At 37.0% G+C, this 25,115-nt stretch overlaps 1 protein-coding gene across 18 annotated transcripts in view; it reads right to left on the reverse strand.

The window, feature by feature from the left end:
- Positions 1-567: 567 nt before the first annotated feature.
- The window catches only part of mbnl1 (muscleblind like splicing regulator 1), a 124,342-nt gene continuing 99,794 nt past the window's right edge, over positions 568-25,115 (reverse strand). For 6 of the 18 annotated variants that reach the window (XM_004914453.4, XM_004914454.4, XM_004914446.4 and 3 more), the window contains 7 exons: positions 21,409-21,666; positions 16,892-16,945; positions 15,657-15,810; positions 13,387-13,422; positions 12,659-12,753; positions 7,170-7,244; positions 568-5,551 (listed from right to left, as the gene is read on the reverse strand). In XM_004914453.4, the coding sequence (XP_004914510.1) occupies positions 7,188-7,244; positions 12,659-12,753; positions 13,387-13,422; positions 15,657-15,810; positions 16,892-16,945; positions 21,409-21,666 (654 nt within the window). In that variant the 3' untranslated portion in view covers positions 568-5,551; positions 7,170-7,187. The remainder of the gene's footprint in view (positions 5,552-7,169; positions 7,245-12,658; positions 12,754-13,386; positions 13,423-15,656; positions 15,811-16,891; positions 16,946-21,408; positions 21,667-25,115) is intronic. The other 12 variants (XM_004914451.4, XM_031902346.1, XM_004914448.4 and 9 more) reach the window with 7 other exon arrangements.

Here is a 25,115-nt window from a genome sequence, read left to right on the forward strand (position 1 = left end):
CAATGGGTAATGCCTTAAACCTGTGGTAAAGGCTCTTTTCACAACCAGTACTCCATAATATCTAATGCCTTCTACCTTGTGGTCCATACAGACTCTGTGCTACACACTAGTGATGTGCAGGTTGACCTCCAACCCGCGGGACCCATGGTTTTACCCTTAGGTTACATAGGTTAGGGTTACAATTTGAGCAACCATTACAGGTTTGGGTTGGGTGTGGGTCAGACTGGGGAAGTATACTTTTCCTCTGCTCTTGAATGTTCCTGTCCTGGAGACTAAAACGCAGACAGAAGTAGCGTACAGAGCAGAAAGACCTGGGTACAGGTTGGATACAGGTCCTATAATGGCAACATATTGTGGGTTAGGGTTGAGTGCGGGTTAAGGTTTTGTGAATTATAGTTCAGTGTGGGTTGAGTTTTTCCTGACCTGCACATCACTGCTACACACTTACCTGCTCCTTCCTTGTAATACTGTACTGATGTACTAAAGTATGCGGTAACCACCCAAAATCAGCATTCTGCATTCACTAAATGGCAAAGAGAATGACTTCAACTATCACAGAAAGGCAAATACATAAAGAGAAGTTTTATTAGGGAAATTTCACTTTATTTTTCATACAACAAGGTCAACTATAGCATTAAGAATAAAGAGTAAAAACAAACTACAGCCGAAGACAGAATACATAATTGTTTGTAAGCAACTACAAGCAAAATGAAAATCTCTGGTTACACGATAGCAAACCAAGCAAGTCTGTCCTTCCAGCAGATGAAGTTCTCTAAGTTTTACATTTAAGTGCAACTTACTTATTTACCAGTGTGATTAGTTAATTGAGTAATGGTCCGAGAGTTATGGTACTCAGCTTTGGTTTCCCATGTTATATTGTCTGACAAGTGCAATTTACTAAGGAGTTGAATATGGATCATCTGCTTAAAGAACAAGTTATTACAGCAATAAAAGAAAATCACCTAAAGTTCTCCGGCGACAGCACGCTATTTGCATTGCCTGCTTATGGTTAAAGGACTGTGAAAATAATACTTTCCTTTAAATTTCTACAGACTGCCAGAAATTGGTTTCAATAGTATATACCCTTAATATAGTTGGATTTGTGTGATACGTTAAACATGCAGTTTATTCTTGACTAATATACTGTAGAGATTACTTGATTGGTTGAAGTATCTGCTCTGAGTATGATCATTGGGCAGATTTGGACCAAGTGGGTCTTAAATGTCAGTCATGTGACTTTGGAATAATGGAATATCTAGCCAGCTAAAAAATCCTGGCAAACTACAAGCTCTTCACGGAAAGAAACAAAAAAGAACAAGAAGAAACAAGCAAAGCATCCTTTTAGGGGGTAATGGAGTGCTAACTCTGTGCCACTTTTGCAAGCAATTTTGTTCAGCCTGTCATTTTATGAGCCTTAACAAAACTCCTTGTAATTATAGACATTTTTATTCAAAATAAGATCTTATTATAATACATGTATCTCTCTTTTTTGACTATATACAGAAGTGCAAAAAAAGTCAACTTCTCCCTATCTGTTCCGACATGCTCAGTTGCAGCATAATCAACCTTCAAGAGTTTGCACACTCTTATTCTCCTTACGTAAACTTCGAATATTTGGATTATCAACAACAACAACGACAAAAAAAAAAAAAAAATATTCCCTTGATTTATTGATTATGCAGCTTATTTATAACAAGGCCTGATATTCAGGGATTTCCAAAAATATTAAAACAAATATTTTAACATTTGAAATGGATACAGTAGAAAATAATTTTTTTTTACTCTAATATCTAGGATTTCATAATAACTAATTACAAACAAAATAACTCATCAAAATATTACTCAATTGTCTGCCAGGACTGTTGCCATAGCAACATCTTGATTTCTTACTTGTCAATGATTACATAATATAAGATATCCATACAAAAAATCTTTGTTCTTTAGTGAAATCTAGACAAGAACTTACAATGACTGATATTCTTACACTGTCATATTAAATCAGTAAGATATAGAAATCATTTCGTTAACAATAATACAAATACCTATATGACAATACATGTAAATTCAGGGCTGTGTATGGTATGGAGGAAAAAAAAATAAAACTACTTTTTTTTTTTATCTTTTTTTTTGTTTTGTTTTTTTTTTGTATTCTGAAAAAGTCATCAGTAAAATCTAATGGAACCAAAAAAACAACTAAAAACTGAAACAGTATTTAACTTGCAATAGAAATAAAAACATTCTAATAAATGAATGAAATAAAAACTATATGTTTAACAAGAGAAAATGACTATTCAAATATGTAAGTAACTACCATAAATCGTAAAATCATTGATACTTTCTTAACGCAAGTGAAATTACATCAGTGTGGGGTTGCGACCCACAATGTAATCTAAGGCTTTAATAGATGTACAGTACAATCATTAAAATCAACATCATTCTCATACTAAAAACATTTCTTTAGAGAAAAAAAAGAAGTAAACATAGAGGTGAAGACATTTCATGTCCTACACTTCTCCTTACACAGCCTGGGTCTCTGGGCTCTCCTGCACCAAGCTGCAGATTCTTGGCAGATATATTCTCTCCTGATGTACATCTACTATTGTTCTTTCATGTTACAGTTGAGGGGTTCCTATGGTTATTAACACATACACCCCTTGCTGTTGGCTGATCCTGCAAAGCAAAAACTTACTCACAGGGCGTAAAACTGCATAGCAGTGCCCTAACTTGTCTTAGGGAAACTCCTCAAAACATCCAGAAGCTTCCAAATAACTGTGCGGGGGGTGGCATCTCGCCAGCTTAGATTCTGAAACCCTCACATTAAGCTCATGCATTGCAAGCTCCTCTGCCAGCAAAGAGCTATATTTAGCACACAAATATTTTAAATGCTGTGCAGGCCAACCTAGGTATCTTCCAATTCAGATGGAGATAACATCTTGCAAACTTTGGGGGACACCAGCTATTTAAGTTTGGCCCAGCTGTAGTTTCAGTGTTTATAGTATTCTAATACTTTGGTTGAATTTAGGTGGTATTACACTAATCTTCGAACCCGAACGTTTTCCAATGTTACAGCAGTTATAGCCACAAGTGTTATTAGCTGTGCGACACTGCTACATTTAAGGAAAATGGTGATCGCATCGCTTTCAACTGTGAACGTACAGAACCCCTTTTATAAAACATTCAAAAGCAGTGAAGTTTCCATTTTTTCCCACAAATGTGCCTACTTGGACTTTGACCAAAATATAGCTTAAAATGTGTAAGCTAGATCAAACCAAGCGGAAACCTATTATTTCTTATGAAAAGATAAAGAACTTTGCTTAAGAAAGAAGAAATTATCAGTATTATACTACTTAATGGTAATTTGTCAAATATGTTGAAATGCTATGGAAATAACCGAATCTGGGTAACAATTAACTATTTCGACGAAGCACCAAACTCAATACTGCTCACTTTGCTGGATACTTTTTAAACTTTAGAAATACATTTTCCAACATTCATGGAAATGGTGTTGCTATGGTAACCTTTACTAGTTTTGATGCTTTATAATAAGGGCTCTTAATGTTCAGAGGGTTTAAAGCCAGGAAGGACCATGACATAAACATGAGATAACATTTACAGTCTCTTGTCTTAAGGAGCCCCATTCAGAAAACCAAAGTACATGAGGGCAGGTTAGTTCATACTAAAACATTTCTATAATAATAGGAAGTTATCAGTATTATTAGTAATGAAGGGCTCCATTTTTTTATTCAAACTTTTCCGAAATGAACCCCAGCCTTAGGGTATTTATACCAATAACACTCCAACCGGTTGCCTGACCGATGGAAGCAGCTCTCTTGCCTTATCTCTGCTTGGGAATTGGAGTTGTAAGAACCTCTGGTTTGGGATTGGCTAAGGGGCAGTTTTATAAAGTCAAATAAAGAAAAAATAGATTGCAGCCCTCCATTGCCAGTCATACTGACACAATTGGACCAATTATACTAACTCTCAGTATCACTTTAATGGTTAATTATAAAAACAGGTTTTGGGGGGTATTTCTTCCCAATTAAGGAGCAGATTTATCTAAATTTGATTTTCTAATATTTGAATTTTGTTCGAATTAGAAAAACTTGATCACTTAGAAATATAAAGAAAACAACTGGAAAGAGGGAAATCATATTATGCCAAATTTCAAATTAATCTCAAACAGTTGAATAAAAAAATAGCTTGGCATTTGAAAATACAACTCCTATTGTCTTCTACACGAACTTGCCAGCATTTAGATGCCACATTTTTAATTTAAGGTTTCTTGTGCTTAATAAATCTCAAAGATCTAAGTTTTGAAAACCTGAAATCGAATTCTTATTTATTTGCCTAAAAATATGGAATCAGTAAAAAATCTACTTCGAATGTTGATAAATCTGCTCCTAAATGTCAGATTAGGAAGGAACTCTAAATCTACTAATGTCAAGGAATCCTGCCACCCGCTCCATATGTTGTGACACCAAAGATTTAGCAAATCCTTTTATGTTTTTGGCACCTGAACATTGGAGAAACGTAGTTGAAATGGAATTCTAAGGACACTGTATATAGTGTAATCCATGTTTCCACTAAAATGAAGCACATGTTCCACTCCATACAAAACTCTTCCACTGCAAATTTAAATTTAAAGCATTTCATTATCCAACATTCAGTGAAAAGTGTAAGAACTAGCAATTATTGTTTTCTCATTTAGTGCAATGGACACATAACAGGATTGCATATCTACTGATGTCACCTTCTCATATTAAGAGTCTGTTGGTTTCTGTGACAACTTTGGCATTAAAAAAAATAAAAGTGTGCCGTTGACTGGTCCATTCTAATACAAAACTGTGGCTCTTGAAATAACACTGCTAGAGTAATACATTATGATGATGTACAGTCAATGGCACTTCATGAGATCATTAGTAATAACATACTTAAAGCCTTTATGTGCTTAAAAAATATACACAATTGTGGTTTACTTGGCACATTCATCTGTGTCAGATATATCTTTCCACCTCTTACAATCTGTAACAATAAAAATACTATCCTTAAAAAACTAATCTGCATGCGTGTTATAAGATATAATAGCAATTTTAAATACAAGGTGCACCCTTTTGTTATTTGTAAACCTTGAAAGAAAGAAAAGAAACTTATATTAAAAAAAACAACATACTCTTGGTCTACAGACGTACCAATACACTGGAGATTGATGAATATGATGGGCTAAATTTTAAAGGTGTCAAATCAAACAAATCAATATTGAATGTGATACTGATTGGAAAATGGATGTATGCAAAACTCTGTATTAGATAAGACAAGGTATGTTGTATGCTTAGACAAGATTTCACTTGAGCACAAATATTAATAAAATGTACAAATGATATATGCAGCAGTGTGCGGTGGGGTTCCACGTGATCTTGTCGTCATAGAGCATGCAACATGTTGATGCGTTACGGTGGGAATCTCGGTTGTTCTTGTCTTTATGCATATAATAGCTAATGGCCTTGTCCTGTATTGTTTTTCAAGCACACTGTCCATTTCTCCATGAGGAAATCTAGAAAGAGAATTTAAAAATAAAAGGATTTAATTGAAGCATTTATTGCTACTAGTAATTCTTGAGGCATTTACACTTACAGGGTAACAAAATAAAAGGCACAATATTTGCCCAGGCCTAGAAACCCATAGCAACCATTAAGATGATTTTAACAAGCTAGCAAAAAACATCTGCCGATTAATTGCTGTGTTATTACACCAGTAGAAAACGTAGGACTTTTTTTACATTTGTCCCTAAATGAGAAGGATTTTATTACTTAATTGTTAACAGTAAGGGATTCCATATACATGTTCACTAAATCTCCTCATTTGACTTTGAGTCTTATCAGAAGTTAGAGGAAGTTTTGGCCCCTAAATCCCATAAGTATACCAAGAAAGTTATCAGAAGATGGAATCTTCTGTCTATTTGGCAGGATCATGGTCTCTTTAAACTGCTGCCCCAGGGGTAAATACTTGGATTGATAACAACTGGGAGGTTAAATGATCCGAAATGGTATATCGGTCATTTATTTGTTAAAAAAAACTCACAATTTTATTGTTTTCTTATAAACTGCTACACTAGGGGGCTGATTAACTAATCCATGAATCCGAATCCCGAATGGGAAAAAATCGGATTGGAAACGAACATTTTGCGACTTTTTCATATTTTTTTGCGATTTTTTCGTCACCGTCGCGACTTTTTCATAGCCATTATGCCTTTTGTGAATTGTCGCGACTTTTGCATAGCCATTATGACTTTCGTGAATTGTCGCAACTTTTTCATAGCCATTATGACTTTCGTGAATTGTCGCAACTTTTTCATAGCCATTATGACTTTCGTGAATTGTCGCGACTTTTGCATAGCCATTATGACTTTCGTGAATTGTCGCAACTTTTGCATAGCCATTACGACTTTCGCGAATTGTCGCGACTTTTTCGTATTCATCGCTCGAAAAATTCGCAACAATTCACGAAAAAGTCGCAAAATACCGATCATTACGAAAAAAACGCATTCAGACGCTTTTCGGACGTTCGTGGATAAGTAAATGTGCCCCTAGGACTGTCCATGTGGAGGCCCTTAGGCCAGATGTAAGAGTTTTATGGCTTAATTCTACAAAGCAGTCATTTAGCTGCATTTTGTGCTAATTATGGCAATTTCCCACTTAATTCAAAAAGACTCAAAACACTCAAATGACAACAGCAGTTTACTGCACTGAGTAGTCAGCCTTATTAGGGGTACTTCTGAAAGCGTTCTTGCACCCAAAGGGTTAAACAGCTTTAAGACACCAATATGTGCACTCATCTGAATAAAGGGTGTCAAAAAGGGGACCCTTTATGCATGAACATACATTTTCAGTTGATATAACTTTCATAACTGATTTGTTTTTATACTGAACAGAAATACTTAGCTCCAGATATAATAGAGTTATTTTATACAAACTTTACCAGAATTGGCACAAACAAAAAATACATGTCAAATCCCCCTAGGAAATTACTGTAGCCCTTCAGGCATTCCACTCTCTTGGTGTGAAGTTCTGAACTGGTGAAAGAATACATTGCCGCAGTATAAACATATGAAACTTACAAATACATAAATAATAATGTTTCTTGAAACACTGAGTCGAGGAGACAGAACTTACTGTATAGCGATACATTCTCTAGAGTTGTGTGACGTACTTGTGATTACTCAGATGATCTGCAGATATTATGGGTATCTGTAGATAAAACATGGTTACAAATATTTGTAAAAGGGTTTCAGCCAACAATGAGCCATTTCAAGAGACAGAATAAAATGCGTTGGCCTGAATGTAAAGCAGTAGGTAGTACATTGTAAATCTAAATGCTTAAGTAGCAAAATGATGTTAAGAATTGCTCAACAACTCTAAGTAAGTGCCAGTGGCTGCACAGGAAGCAGAGAAAGCAACTGATCACCAAATCCATTCCATGCAGCAGACTAAGAGGAGTTTGTCTTTTGTTGGCATACACAAAGCATATACAGGTATGGGACCTGTTATCCAGAATGCTCGTGACCTGGGGTTTTCCACATAAGGGATCTTTCTGTAATTTAAACATTAAATAAACCCAATAGAATTGTTTTGCCCCCAATAAGGATTAATTATATCCTAGTTGGGATCAAGTGCAAGGTACTGTTTTTATTATTACAGAGAAAAAGGAAGTTATTTCTAAAATTAGAATTATTTGCTTAGTGGAATCTATGGGAGATGGCCATCCCATAATTCGGAGCTTTCTGGATAAGGGACCCATACCTGCATCCATATCCAGTACATGGTACTGTCTCATGCTTACACAGAAAAAACAAATCAGTGTTCAAATTATCTGTTTATATAGGACAGTGTGGCAAATAGTATTGCCATATCTCGCAGCTTTCCAGATAGTTGGTTTCCGGATAATAGAGTCCTGTACATTCATACAACAAATCTGGAGAATGGTATAGAGGATAAAACCTTTTCAAAGAAATATAACTTAAAAAGTTTCCATAAATGGCATTAATGTTCAAACTCATTCTGATTTTAATAATTAGGACCCTAACCAAAACTCTTGTCTATAGCTTAAATGTAGAGTAGTGATGTGCGGGCTGGGCAAACGCCCACAGGACCCATGTGTGGCAGTGAATCGCTTTTTTTTAGCAGCTGTTGGCCTGAAGTTGGCCCATGGCTCTCCCTGACAATTATGTCAGAGTGAACCTATCGCACCCATGCCATCTCCCAACTCCAGCCGGTGACGTTAGAAATGGAGTGAATGGGGGCACTGGCATATAAGGACAGTGTCGGACTGGCCCACCAGGATACCAGGAAAACTCCCGGTGGGCCCAGGTGTCAGTGGGCCCTCCTGCTCCTTACCATTTGGCCTGCTTCATGATCATTCCCTATTTCTAAATGGGAAGAAGGAGGAGAAATAGATGGCAGAATAAATACTAGCATGTAAATAAAAGAGACTAGGAGAATGAAGAGGTTGGGCAAGGAAAGTCAGAAAAATAGTTGGAATGTGGGCCTAGGGTCTAAGGTTTTCTGGTGGGCCCCTGAGGCCACAGTCCGACTCTGTATAAGGAACAAGGGCTAGTCGGGTCGGACCAGGTACAAGTTGGAAGAGGGCAGGCTAAGGTTGACATTTTGATACTCCATTCATCAATATACAGTTTTATAATTCTCTAAGAGACATGGCTAAAAATGAACTATTGGCCTGTATGGCGCAAGCTGATATACATCTCTCCTGTGGCACACCTATCCAGACATTTCAGCTTTCTCATGCTCAGATTTTAAAATCAATAAGAACAACCAGCTCATGAGAAAAATGGATGAATGAATGAGCAGCTCAACAGTGGGAGTGATTAGTCCTATAGAACTCTCTGAGAGCAATATACTGCACACCCCTATGCTCAATGGGTGATTTTTAAATGAGATCTCCACCCACACAATATACATGCATTTAATATTTGCAGCAGTTTGTGTATGCAACTGCTATTAAAAGCAGTATATGCCTAGTGGTTTATATTCTATGTTCTCTTGGCTTTGGCTCCTGAAACTATCAAGAGTCAAATATGGCTTTCAACTGCAATTACATTTAGAAATATCTTTTAAAGCATTGAACATTTTAATGAACGTATATTGGAAAGAAATACATTTTTTTCATTATGCACAAAACTGTTTTTTTGGTAGAGGACCATTTAAAGACTGATAAGATACATGCCATGGTTAAACATTGTTTACATACGGTCTTTTTACCTTTGTATGTGCATCTCTTTCTCCTTGTATACTTGATTTAAGTTGCTCTCCCACCCAGCTATGTGATTGAAGGTGATTGAGGTGAAGAAACAAATGACAGCCCAGGGGTGCGAGCAAAAAACGATGTCATAAGCCAAGAAGCAAATGCTGCTCCAAGCACAGGGCCAGCATAGGCACAGTGTAGCACTACCAACTATCTTATGCTCTTTTTCAGCTGACAATAGGACATAATATGCTTGAGTGACCTAGGCATGGGTGTTTGCAATTTGCCCTTCCTTCCTTTAACTTATTTTTTTTGGTACAAATTAACTTATTGGAAATGTACAACTTAGAATATTAACAGACATCCCTTTAAGCCCTTTTCATTGCTGCATAATGTTTGCACTTGATTCATATAAATGACCTTTTACTTATACCTTTTGTACTTACAGTGGTGCTTAAATGTTTGTAAACCATTTTAAATTGTCGGCCTCTGCATAAATGTGACATAAAACATAAACTGTTTGTAATGCAAGTCCTAAAACTAGATAATGAGACCCTAATTAAACAAATGAATGAAAAACATATTGCTTGTTCAATTGTTTATTGAGGAAGATGATCCAAAGTGACATATTTGTGTGGCAAAAGAATGTGAACCTTTGCTTTCGATGACTAGTGAACCCCCCTTGGGAAGCAATAACTGCTTGGAGGAGGAATTTAAGCCCATTCCTCCTTACAGAACAGCTTCATGTCATGGATATTGATGGGCTATTCTCAGGAACTGCCTGCTTCTGCTCCTTCCAAACATTTCTACAGGATTAAGGTCAGGCCTTTCTAAAACATTAACTTTTTCTGCTTTAACCACTTTTTAGTAGATTGACCTGTTTGTTTAGGTTAGTAATTTTGCTGCATGGCCCACTATTTCATGAGTATACATCTTCTGTAGTAATTATTCTGGCACGTCTGGGTTTATGTTTTGGTGAAACGGGTGTGGGCAAAGAGTTGGTGTCATTAAAAATAAAAATATTCCCGTGCTGCATGCAGCAGGATAATAGGGCCCCATTCTTTGGATTTTGGTCTTGAACTTCAGTTCATAGATGGATACCCTGACATATTCCTGCAGAATTTTTATTCAAGCCAAAAAGTTCTGTTTTGGTCTCATCCATCCACAGAACATTCTTTCAAAAGCCTTTGACTTATGCACATGGCCATTAACAAACTATTAATCACCATTAGTGTTCTAGGTACAGGTATGGGACCTGTTATCCAGAATGCTTTGGACCTTTGGTTTCCAGGATAAGGGATTGTTCCATAATTTGAATCCCCCTACTCTACTCCATAACCATTTAAACATTAAATAAACCCAATAGGATTGTATTGCCTCCAGTAAGGATTAATTATATCTTAGTTGGGATCAAGTTCAAGGTTCTGTTTTATTATTACAGAGAAAAAGGAAATCATTTGTAAAAAATCTAAATGATTGGTTTCCAGATAAAGGATCCTATACCTGTAGTGGCTTTATTCTTGCAACCTTATAATGAACACAACTGCTGTTCACTGTTCCACTAATGGTAGACTCATGAACACCGACACAGCCTGTGTATTTTAATATCTCCCAGTATTACACATCTTGCTTCTGGTGTGATCTTCCATTTGTCCGATTTGTACACAATCTGCCTGACAGTGAGCTGGTGGAGTCTAAATACTTTATAATTTAAGAATTATGTTTCTAACTAATTTGTTTAAGTTCTAATTTTAGGACTTGTATGAAAAACAGATATCATATTTTAGGTAATACAAAAGGGTCCCCAAACTTTCAAGCATGAGTACAGAATGCTTATTCTTGCCAGACTTGTATATATAAGCACTTCCTACATGCTACATAGTTCAGTTCCCTTAGTTGCTGGGCAGAAGGGAACTGTTTACATTTATATACTATTGGCTAGCAGGTAGGGTGACTACTTCCTGCCTCACTTTGATATAGTCCTCTTTGACTTCCACCTAAGGAACAGGGTGGATGCCTGCAGGGAGCCTGGGCACAGGCCCAGTTAAAGTCGGGGAAAAGGGCTCCATGAATGGTATTATATAGTGGCAGGTGTAGCTCCCTTACCAGTACACTCTAGGATTGTGAGTCAGTTGAGGTTGAGCTAGAAAGAGCAGTTCTGAGCTCCAACATCGCAGTGTCAGAATGGAGGTATCTCTCTCAGGCCATATTGCCCATAGTGTAGGGATCCCAGTATATAGGGAATCAGGATTGAGGAATTCCCTAAGGTGATTTAGGCCACTACAGGGTGTCGCAGAGATGAAGTAAGTTTCCTGCTAAGTCTGTCCTCAGGGGAGTGTCAGGATTACACTCTACATGTGATGTTGCCTGTACCTGAACTTGCCTCTGAGAAACTGTACTGTAAGCCTGTATATGTTATATGTTAAAGTCTTATTTTGAATACTTTATAACAGACATTTATGTACCAATACAAATTTCCCTATGAGAGAAACACTTGGGCAATGCCATACTTTATCACCTGCGGGATATCTTCTTTCCTGCAGGTGACACAGTGTCCCATCTGTTGCTATTGGAATTTTTGCATAAAAAATACTTTCTATGCATTTATCTTGTGTAACTACGCAAAAATGTGGAAGCAGTCATTTTTGCAGCATTCCTTGGGCTCATCACATGTAAAATATTTTTTATGTGCCAATTCCAATTATTTCGAGGCACTTAAGATATTTCTTGCATAGTTTTGTGTGTTTAAATCTGAATGTTTATGGTTTTCACATAAAGGGAATAAAATGCAAAATATAATGTATATTAATATCTACTATACGGTAGAAAACTAATTTTTCTATTTTTTTAAGTGGGGGTACATATTTCTTATACTATGGATTTGATGAGTCACATGACAGTAGACCTCACTAAAGAAAGGTTATTAATGATAAACCACAAAACACTGTTGATAACACTATACAGTACTTTATGGTTTATTTATGATTGGAATGTTTTCAAATTTTTGATAAACCTAAGGAAATAAATTTCAGTCTTTGTTTTTGCTGATGCCCCAACTATAATTGGCATCTTAAGACTATATAAAGTAGCAGTCATAGCTAACCTGGAGTATTCCAGTAATTGTTGGACTAGAAATCCCAGAATCCTCCAGCAGCAATTGGACAAATCCTGGACGAGAAGCAACTGGAATGCCCCAGGGAAGGCTTGATAGGATAGCAATTTGTGCTTTTTAACTAGTCTTCTCTTCCTTGCTGGCCATTTAAAACTGTATTAAGCATTTACGGTTGAACAGTGATTTTTATGTATACATGCATATGCCAACAATAGATAAAATTTACAATGATCCATCCAGAAGCACTCATTTAGAGTTGTTCATAAGAAACAAAGCTGTAAATTAGCAAACCTGGTTGGCTGTGGCTGTTGCAGCGAAGGGGACACTTGTGGCAGATGTTGCTGCTGCAGACACAGTGGCTGGCGCTGCACCGTGCACCATGGGAACTTTCGGAGGCAAATCATATAAGCAAACATATAGTAGAGTGTAGCGGAATGGGAACCATAGCAAGACGTGGCAGAACAATTGGGCATAGGATTTTTTCGCAGCAAAAAGCCACGTGGCGTAACGTCATCACCAGCGAGTGACATGCAATCAGAGTGCAAAAGCAGGATAGCATTCCGGGGAGAAGAGGAAAAGGGTGGGATGAAAGAGAAAAAAAAAAAGGAAAATGTTTGTTACCATCAAAAAAGGTATTCAACACAAACAAGCTTCATTTATGTATCTTTTTTAAACCAGGAGATATTAATTTAGCTTTTCAATAGGCTTCTAAGCAGTTCTTGATTGACATGACAGTAAGCCACTAAAACAGATATACAGCAATTCCATATCATAGTGTTACTAAGGCTGAGCTACAGTATCATTTACATATGACAGTCAAAATCCACACAGCTGCCTGGAAGCGTCTGCCCCAATTAGTGTCACATTGCCACCCAGCAAAGTTAATTGCACCCCAACTTGTTTGTCAGAGGTTATGGCCAATTCACAGCTAGTGCTCACTCCAAGCCTGGACTCCCCTATGGATTTTGAGTGTTAGGATTTTGCTTTTAAGATATTCAAGAAACGAAGCTGTCACCTACCAACATTTGCAGCGGGTGTCATGCACAATATTGAGCCTGCCCATCATGCATTGCAACAGGAAGGTGGATTGAAAAGGAAAGAGAATTAAAACAACCCATCACACATGTTATTGGAAAATAAAAATAATTGAACAAGAAAGAAAAAAAATGTTGTTATGGCAACAGTGGCATAAAACAGTGAGCATAGTCAAATCACAGAGGAGCACGGTGGGTGAAGGGGGTTCATCTGAGGTGCGGGGACAAACATTACAGCTAATTTACACGTGGCATTATTAGTTAGTGGGCAATCATAAGGCAGTAGGCAAAAACAGTGGTCTTTGCTTGCTGGATTGCAAGGGGCAAAGGGTGCAGAAATCATTTTTGTATCAAGAAAGGTTATTTAGCAATCATATTGTACATAACCAAGCACAAAGCTGCCTATACCAATGCCAATATATTCAAATATGTGCTAATCCATCAGACAAAACTGCAACATAAATGTCATAAGAGCCAACCTATAGAGAGTCCATCAGTCAGCGTGTATAGGGGTGAAATATCCTGCCAGAACTGTTTAATTAGTGCTCAATAAAATGGATGATAGCTTGCATGGTTTACCTGCATATCAGTTCTGAATCTGATGTCAAGGTATGGCAGATATAATAAAAGGCAGCCTATAGCAACCAATGAGATGTTTGCTTTTAAACAAATGACTAGTAAATGCTACCTTCTAAATGCTTGATATAGGTTATATATACAAACCAAGAAAGACCTAATAAACGTACTGTGGCAGGAACAGAGGTGGGAGTGATAAGGTGACTTCATATTACATCCTTATCTCTAGTGATCCATAAAGTGCAACAAAACTACTTGGTAAAATGATGTAATATGAAGTCACCTTATCACTTCCACCTTAGTTCCTGCCACAGTATGTTTATTAGGTCTTTCTTGGTTTGTATTTGCACTTTGAAAAATGCCTTTGTTCAGGACGAAATGTCAGCCTCCAAATAAAACATTTTTGTTGTCCTGAGTTGTGCAGACCCTCACAACGTACTGGATATTCTCCATTTTGAACTGTACCCAGGCCACATCATTGGACTTTTACGTGAGTGCTGGCGATCTGAAACTTTACTATATATAAATATATGTATATATATATATATATACATGTGTAAAAATGTTGCTGGGTCCACTAACTGGCACAATTGTCAACTACTGCCATTACAACAGATGAACTACCATTAAGATACAGACACTCAGAGCTACTAGTAGCAGCTACTTGTCAAGGCTACAGAAATAGGCAATGCTGATCATTTACTGATAATTGTCTCTACATGGGTTTAAGCTGAGGCAATTCTCAGTATTGTCTATGTCAGGGTATTTTCTGGCTTTTAGTAGTCATGACAAGTAACTGCAACTAAGAAGCTCTGTTTGTCTACACCCTAAAACTTGCAACTGTTAAACTATGCTGAATTAATCTGAACAGAATTAAACTAAAAATAAACCACCTTCCTCAGATATCTGCCAATAATTTAAACATACAAAACAGAAAAGTGTAAAGGTATAAACTATTTCTTTTGTGGTCATTAAATATTTATTCACTGTGTATTCGCATTTATTTACAGCTATACTGCTTGCCTTAAGGTATTCTACATAAGAGCATTCCACAGAAGAGCATTGCCTGTCTTCAGATATTGATTTTACTATTATTTTGTAAATCCATGGAACATGACCCACATTAGGCAATATGGCATTAGGCAATATGACTGACCTACTCATATGTATAAATGCAAATGTGATGTGGCATCTCTAAATAAGACAGAAGGAATAAATTCATTTTTTACATGGCCAGGGAAGTAGACAATATTATTAATGGATCTTTGATTACAAACACTGAACAATCAGTCAGAGTTTTCATTTATATATATATATATATATATATATATATATATAGATGATATCTGAACCATTTATGAAGCAATTTATAGGCAACTCATGCCAACTAGAATGTGAATATTCATGAAGAAAAAGTTAGCCATAATATTAGTGACAGCTCTGTGCCCCCTGGGGTTTTCTGTTACTTCGGCACAAATATGCCAATTTTAAAGTGCATATATTAATAATTTGATTTGAGCCAATAAGTTAGGGATATAAAATATATTTCTCTGGTATTTGTATAAATTGACATTACCCATCACATGCTATTTATGAAATACTGGGAAGCAGAACATAAGTGGTCTAGCTGTGATGTGTAGGTTTTTACCAAAGGAATGGATTTTAAATATGTGTCTTACCTGGTGGGAAAAAGGCTGCCTGTTGCTGTAACTGCATGTTGGCAAGAGCCTGTTGGTACTGGAAAAAACCCGTATTAAATACTCCGGTGGCACCATTGGTTTTCTCAAGTGCAGGCCTCTTTGGTAGCGGGGGAAGTACAGTTTGAGGAATTCCCTTCAATTCAAAGGAGTTTGAGGAAATTGTAAAAGTAAAAGAAAAGGATACATAAATAAATCTACTATACATTATGGTTCCAAATATACCATTGGCACTGGAGAGGGCTGCAGCATTTTCCAACAGTTGCAGGCATATCCAGGCCCATCAGGAAACTATTAGCAAGAGGAAAAAGCAAGCTAACCTATGGCACTAAACTGCAGAACCCTCACAGGTTATTGAGCCCTAAGTACAATAATACAGGTGGCAGTGAAATGGTCTCAAACTACAGAGCAGGATAAACGTCATTCCCAAGCTTTATTCCATACAGTGCACTGATTTAACTTAAAATATAATTAGTAAAGGAAGCAAACTGAAACCAATATATACATGTAATTGAAGTTCAAAAAAGTACTGATTTTATGAGCCCCTGGTATAATTAAGAAATTCAACTTGGTTAACTTCTGCAATGCCAGAGGGGTGCAGAGCCCATTACTGGGTAATGAGCTGAGGTTGAAAACACCACTGGCTTGTGGTTCACAAAATAATGGAAAAAAAAACTTTGAAAAAAACTGGGGAATAGGGAAAAGCTGCACTGCTAGCTCCATGAATGTCAACAATAACAGCAATGTTAACAGTTGGTTTACAGAACGACTTTAAAAGAAATATTCATGTTGGACTGTACCCAAACTTCCCAAAATCTATCTAGACATGCAAACTATACCAGTGCATGCAGGTATGTTAACATTGACTTACAAATGTTAAAACTACAGATATAAGAGTTGCAGTAAAGCCATGCCAAAAACACAGATACAAACATTTACATTAACAGTTCTTCATTAGGTGCCCATTGAGAAACTGAAATAACCCCTTATCTGCTGGGGCTAAACTGATTGTGGGTTGCGGCCCGACAGGGCTGAGATAGCTGTAATATTATGGAATTAAATCGATTTTGCCAGCAGCCCCACAATCACTTAGCACAATTTATAGCAAAAAACGACTACAGATTAAAAAGGAAAGAAAAAAAACTGCACTTGAAAGTTTATAACTAGTCTGTACAATAAAGCTACATGCCAAGCTAAAAGGTGAAAGGACATAGTACCAGGTCAAAGGTTGCCTCGAGGGGTCGCTTCAGTGATTTGACAGCCGACTGAGTCTTAATTAGCAGGCAGCGAGCACATGATGGCAATGGGCCAATGGGGTTCAAGCGCATTAACATAAACAGCAAGCAGAGGTGCATCATGGGGGCAGCAGTGCATATTTTGGTACGTGAGAAAAAAAAACAAATAAAAAAAAAAACAAATCATCCGAATGCCATAAACAACAAGTAACAAGACTAAACATGCACAGTAAACACACTGCATTGTTACTGTGAAATAACTTTATCAATACAAGTCAAACTGACTACATTTATTAAAGGGGAACTCCGGCTTCCAAGCCAAAATTTGAGCCCCACACAACATATAAACCCCTAATATACCTATCACTGTAATATGTTCCTTCAATAACTATAAATAAATACCATTTTTATATGCTGAAATCCCTACATCATTTGAAATCCTGGCAGGGGAGGAGGGACTTAAACATTGATGTTACAAATTGTAACAACTTTTCCACAGCATACAAACAGCATGCAGTAACTACATTTCCCACAATTCATTGCACTGTGATGTTACTTTCCTTATTGACATCACATATGCAGGGAATTGCGGGATTAGGAAGGTGTAGGCTAAAGCCAGGCTGAGGACAGTAGATTATTGTTACATTTTATTTGAGTAAATGTTCCAAACCACATTATTACAATAATTAAATGATTCATTAAAAATCATGAACAGGCTGCTTGATGTATATTGCAAAGTTTCTTGAAATTATGTTTCAAAAAGTTGTGGTTGGGTGGAGTTCCCCTTTAAGACTTTTTCTTTCCCATTATGCTAAAATGCAGTCAAAAATATGTTCTTCATTTTGTTACCATTAATGAGCATATTTGTTCTTTATAAATGCATTGGCAGAACCATGAATCTCCGTGAAGCTAAAAAACACAAGCACTCAGTGTAATGACGTGGTGCCATAACAGGGAGTCAGTAGCATTAAGGGAGCAAAGGACATGTGCATTTAGAGGCTACAAATCTTCCTTGCCTTCCAAGGGACACCAATGCAAGCACACAATTGCACACCCATGGCCCCATACCACTACTGAGCCAATCACAAGTGGCTCTTTCACTGCCTACAAGGAGATACATGGTGTTCTGCATTTGCCTACAAGAAGAAGAGCAGTATTCATACATGCCAAGCAGTGACACACAATCTATAACTTGCCTAAAACTCAACTTACTGTATGCAATTATTTAACTTGCCTAAACTGTGTTTTCATTAGTATGCTATTAACTCATTCTGTTGGCACAGGCTGAACTTTCTCCATTCTATTATTTGCTACATTTTTAGTTTTCCTTCATTTTACACCATTCTTTTGTGGCTCCACCAACATATAATGCATTTCCCAGATTTTACATAATTTTTTCTGGTCCCCTGAAAAATGTAAAATGTAGAAAATGTACGTAGAAACATCCTAACCAAGCACACTTAAGAAATGGTTAAATGGGGCCCAATGGAGCATAGAACATTTTCTGACATGTCTCATATAACCACAGAATGTTATTGTTAACTACCAGATATTGGCCTGAATGATGAAATGGTAACTAAAACAAAGAGGGGAGAAGTGATTAATAAAATGGATTACATAGTTCTTTTATTTTTCTAGCATACTTGGGAGGATTTTGGTGTAGACTTATTTACATTTGTTTGGAATATTGGTTATTTACTAAGTACCTCACTAGATAGACTCACTATGGAAAAGCATATAATGGGAAAAATGTACTAGCTGCAGGACTTCTTAGTTAATGTAGGGGAATAGTTGTTTCAGCGCTACCACACACAATAGGGTTGATTCACTAAAGTGTGATAAGCGTTATCGCATGCTTTTTTGTGGTAAAATTGACACAAAAAAACCCCCGCATGATTCGCTAAAGTATGATCGCTTGCGTTAAGTCACATATCGTATGAGCTAAACAACGCATGATCGCAAGGTCTTAATTTTACCACATTGCGTTAATTCTCGTGCAGAAATAATACTAGCGCATGATTCACAAACACTTAGACGCGCTAAATATCGCATTAGTCGAAAATTAACACCTACTTGGAGCAGGCGGTAATTATAGAAAAGTACAGTTCATGAGCTTTTGGCAACACAATATGGACTTTGCAGTGTTATTTATTCCAGTATGTGTTGGCCCTAGACTGATGCAGCCTCCAGTTTGCAGGGAAATTGTAATTTTCAGAACAGTAGTTTTCCAAAAGTAATGGCGTGAGCGGCTAAAATGACGTGCGTTTTTTCTCACGCAGGAACAGTTTGTGTGCACTGCGTTAATTAGCGTGCGTTGCATCAAATACCGTATGAAAATAGTCTTCGCGACTTAAATAACACAGACAGCATTGCGTCTAAATTAACGCAAAGATCCTTTTAGTGAATCGTTGCGAAAAATAAGGTGCTATAAAATTTTTAACGCATGCTATAAATAGCGCTCGTTTTAACGCACCTTAGTGAATCAACCCTAATGTCTCAGAACAAATGTCAAAGAACAAAGTGCTGTATTTATGATTTAGCAATATTTTGCTAAAAATGTCATTATATCAAGACATAATTTAAATTCCAAATAACCAGCACTGAAAACCTTCAAAGACACTGTCCATTATATACACTCTGCAATACCAGGACAAAAATGCTTTTTTTTCCCTTCAATTGATTTAATCTGGCCATTTAGAGTCTGATAAATGCCGCTGATCATGCCTCTTCTAAACAAGTCCATGTTTTATCGGCCCTTATATGGGGCCCTTAGCAGGTTTGCCTGATCAATATCTGGAATTCCATGCATCACTGTGCCAAAATGAGCTACTTAGGGGTATATTTATCATGCTGTGTAAAAAGTGGAGTGAAGCATTACCAGTGATGTTGCCCTGGGCAACCAATCAGCAATTAGATTTCAACAGTTAGAAAACCAAAGCAAAGCATCTGATTGGCTGCTATGAGCAACATCACCGGTAATGTTTCACTCCACTTTTTACTGAGCATGATGAATATACCCCTATCAGTTCCACCTAGCAGCTGACTGGTTCCTATCCCACAATGCAGTGTGCTAAATGCCGGTGGTTCCCTTGCACAGCCTGGCAAAGGAGGTAGCAGGGTGTGGAACAGATGAGTTGGAGAAATTTTCAATAACTCAGCCCAAAACACAACTTTTCTCAGCACATTTATATTTAGAGGAGTATAATACATTGGCACATTCTTCTTTTGCAGCACATTATGTCCCCTTTAAGTGCTGTGTAAAATTTTAAAACTGCATGCAGGGATCCCCAACCTTTTCTACCTGTGAGCCACATTCAAATTGAAAAAGTTCCTGGGGGTGCAAATAAGGGCTAGGATTGGCTATTTGTTAGCCCCTATGTGGACTGGCAGCCTATAGAAGCCTCTGTTTGGCTTTACACTGGGTTTTGTGCAACCAAAACTTGCCTCCAAGTCAGGAATTCAAAAATGGGCACCTACTTTGAGGTACTGGGAGAAACATCCAAGGGGTTGGTGAGCAACGTGTTGCTCACGAGCCACTGGTTGGGGATCACTGACTGCATGTATCAGTCTGCTTGGATCATGCAGTACATCTAGTTTAATGGCACTTTAGTTGCCATGAGATTAGCTGCTTGAGATTGTACCAAATAAGCATGTTTCTTTTATGAAGCAAATGGCAAAGCCAGTTAGAGTATAGGCTCCCCGTGTCCACTAGCGTGTTGTTAGAAAGCTTATGAAGCAAGTGCGGTACATCCCACTGACTAATAGATAAATGCAAGGAGGCCTCACTTTTTGTTAGTATTTTGAATTTAGAAACGTTTGCAAATAAAACTAACCAGCCAAATCTTCACAATTGCTTGATCTGTGTTTTTGTCAGAATTACAAAATATACAGGGAATAATGTACCCATTATTGCAAAATCAAATAACATTATAGGTTACTAAGGAGTTCAGTGACCACATAAAAGCATAAAATAAACATGAAACCCTTTGGTGACTTACAATGTCCTTATATTTAACAACAGGGGGTGCATTATTCTTTTATTTTCATTTTTTTTTTTTTAAATACCCAGTGTTCCATGAGTCGTGTGACACAAATGACATCCTTAAGCACCTTGAGTCATGTGACACATGACATCACTAAGCACCTTTTATAACTGATGCCATGACAAAGAACCATTTGTAAGGATATATTTTGCAGGATATTCATGCTATACTGCAAAACACGCTTTCACTGCTATTCCCACCTCTTAAACTTTAAGACCAGTTTTGTTTTTCTTTAAGGAGACTGAGTTTATAAGCAAAATTCCCAGACAATACAGCAGAAATCTAACTAACAGAGTTGCAGTAGACAGTAGACAGTGGCCTACATATACACATTAGCCTTTAGTGAAAAAGGAAGCTGCAATCAACTGGAATATATCACAGTAGTAAAGACCACATTATCCTTATAATCAGACTTCTTTCTAGCAAAGTCATTTGAAAAGGACAGGGCTAACTTACCATGGCGGCTGCAGTGGCGGCTGCCTGAGCTGCTGCAGCTTGGTTGACCTGGTATTGGGCAGCCTTGATCTTGGCTTGCAAATGTGCAGGAGGGTGGAAGTATTTGCACTTTTCCCTTGAGCATCTGCCTTTAATATAATCCATGCACACAGTGACTGTGTTGTCGTTTGTGTCAATCATTGCACTCTCAGCCGGGTGAGCAAACCGGCATTCGTTCTCCCCTCTGTTGCAGTTTCCACGCTGATATTCTCGGCATACCTACAGGCACAAAGGCATTATACTTTAGTGCAAACTACCAGGTCATATAGGTCATATACAGTATGTCTGTATACTGTCTGTATACTGATCAACTGTTCGATTAAGCTGTGTTTTTCCTATACATACTATGCCACAACCTGAACTGTGTGATAATAAAGGACAACTGCATTAGCATACAGAGTACCAAAGTGAGCAAATGCTAAGTTTCAGTTTTTTACAATTAGAAGCTGAATAGATGCAAATAGCCTCCATAAAGTATCTGTTATGGACTTAGTGTGTTCTTTACTCCAAGAACAATGTTAACAATACATCCTGCCATGTCTCTACAACCAAAACCTATTTATATTTTCATAATACGTTGCCTACTATTCTCACCTCCGAGTTTAATTTAGATAATTTTCTCTTTCAGCATTGCAGCAGGAGACTATAGCAAGCATTCAAGAATAAACAGAGCTGTTCTCCAATAAACCACAAGGGGGACATCTAAGATTATTTCTGTAACATAAATTCAGCTTGTCAAAATAATAATTTGTAGCCAAAGTAGCTGTAAAATGAGGAATCAAATCCATATTAGCTACAGGCCCTTAACCACTCTAAACACTTGTAGTCAATTATTAAATTAACTTTTTATTTATATTATTTGGTATGTTTTCCTTTATATAGTGGCCACATATTCCACAGCGCTGTATATTGAGATTATACATCATTCAGTCCCTGCCCCAGAGGAGCTCACAATCTAAGGTATGTCTGAAATTGGCTGTTTCAGTCAAGATTCTAACCATTATGATTGTAAAGTGTTTATGGCAGAGAGAAAACAACCCTCAGTCCTCCAGCACAAATAGAAAAATACACATTCAGGCACACAGGCTGGAAACATATTGGTGAATCCCAGAACTTTTTGGATGAGTGTGTAATAAAGGAAAATAGACTAAATGCTTTCGATATTTTTCTACCTATTGACATTATCACTTATATATCACTCGATTTGAGCCATCTATTTCTCATAAGTTTATCCCAAAGAAGTTAATAACAAACAACTAGAGGACAAATATTCTTATTTTATCCTGACAGAGAAGATTTATTTTAGTTCTCCCGCTTTTCTTCAGTATTAATCCATGCAACCACAGATATATGTGTATCCAGAGTTCAATAAGGCACATTAAATGCAAGAAAGCCTTAATGAATCAAGGTTTCAGGTAGTAAATGTGTAAATTTGTATCTATAATAAACTGCATTCTGCTACAACTAACATAACTGATTATAACCAACTGCAAGTAATATAACATATTACATTTAGCCAGCTGCAATTAAAGCAACATACTGTATCAGCATGGACATACAAATTTGCACAAAGGATCTTGGATACCCTTTACAAAAAGGAGCACAACCAGGGGTTGTGCAGGAAAGTGGCTGTCATGAGTAAGCCGAGGACTGGCTTTGTGTATCACAATGCTGCCTAGTATGTTTTTGGTTTATAAACAAATTATTATTATAATAAGAAGATATTGATTTTTTTGCTGATGTTTTTCCCCAAATATTAAAAAGTTCAGCCTATACCTGATTTATTTATTTATTAATTAGTACAGAAATACTGTATATTGGTAACCACTCCTCTCTATCCTCACTCCACTCTATCCTGAAAAACAATGCTGTTTTTATCTTTCACTCTGTTGCATCACTACATTTAGCAGCCAGGTAGCTACCATAACTACTATGGACCAAGTGTTTTCCAAATCCCCCTTGAAAAGCCATACTAAAAACAAACAAAATAACAGGTCAGTGTTTGGAAGAACTGATGATTTCAATATAATGTTAGTGCTCAGCAAAGGTCAACAGTAGCTCTGAGTACTAACACTTTCTTGAATTGTTAATCCCTGATGCAAATAAAAAGCTAAGATTAAAGATTCAAGTAATTATTTTCCTTACTGGAATGAATCGCTTAGCAAGAAAAAAAAAAATGTTAAAACCTTAGCACTGCTTGGTAAAATTTTGTGATGACTGAAAGTATATCTAAATATCAGCCCACTACATGGGGAAAGCACTGGCATACTGACAGTAATGTGGTATTTCTTTCTTTCTACAGACTAACAGTAGAGCTGTATAGGGTTGGAGAACACATTATTCATCCAGCAGAGAGCAGCATCTGACAAGAGAATTTTAGTGGTCAGGGTTCTTCCCTCCAAATGATCATCTGGCGTAAACAAGACTGTCATTTGTTTCTTTTAGACTTGGAACATATGTACATGTTCAGATATACCGAATCCTGAATAGACTCTGCTGTACAGAAATAGGGAGAATACAGAGAATTGAAAAGGATAGGTCAGTAGGAGCTAATTAGGTCACAGAAGGGTTAAATCTTCATTAGCATATGCTAATTAGGTTACGGAAGAGTTACATTTTCAACTTACGTGTTTACGTGACAAAAAGTCACAAGATTTTTAGGAATCGGTTCAGCCAGGAGCATGGATTTGGCCGAATCCGAATCCTACCGAAAAAGGCTGAATCTTGGCCGAATCCTGGATTCGGTGCATCCCTAGTATGTTATGCAAATAAATGTGACATTAATGATAACACTTCAGCTTCAGATGGAAGCCTATTCATTCCTTAATTTGGTTTCTATACTTACGCTGTATTCTGGCATTTCTCTTGTTATTTTTACTTGTATATCAGATCAACAAACACAAGGAAAGACAAGGAGCAAAAAAATGAAATTAAACTAATTTGAAAGTTGCATATTTAACCATATAGTCGGCAGATTAAAGGACCAAAGTAACTTTTATTTTAATAACATCCAGAGTGAAAGGCCATTTTTATTAGTATTCTTTATATATATATATGTATACAGCACAAACATATTCCACAACTCGGAACAAATACTTCACATCAGTCCCTGTTCCAGTGGATCTGGGGTCTTTCTAACATTCACATTTCTAACATTTTCAAAAGTCAATAGGAGTATGGTAAGAAACCAGAGCACCCAGAGAAGACACAGACTTGGGGAGGGCATAAAAAATTTTTCCCTGGGTGAAACAGAACCAAGGACAAGGCAGTAATGGTACCTACTGAGCCACCACAATTACTTTTTTCATGTCCGCCATCTTGGCTCCATCACAAATGATATGGGAGAAATAGCGGCTATGAAGAGGACTGTAGATCTCTGACAATTTCTGATACAGGTGCAGAATTATTACTCTGTGAAAACAGTGCGGCCCAGGAGGGAACATTGCAATAGGCAATATATAAACATTTTTGCCTTTATTTAAACAAGACCAGCATGATAATGGAATACATATATATATATATATATATATATATATATATATATATATATATATGCATTTTCTCTGTATTTTTTCGATATATATATGTGTATAACAATGAAGCCATAAAATGCATCTGTAAAAGTCTTGCCATAGTTGTACACAGCAAAGATGAGATGCAGAACATGT

This window comes from Xenopus tropicalis, chromosome 5, assembly GCF_000004195.4.
Source record: "Xenopus tropicalis strain Nigerian chromosome 5, UCB_Xtro_10.0, whole genome shotgun sequence".
Lineage (NCBI taxonomy): Eukaryota > Metazoa > Chordata > Amphibia > Anura > Pipidae > Xenopus > Xenopus tropicalis.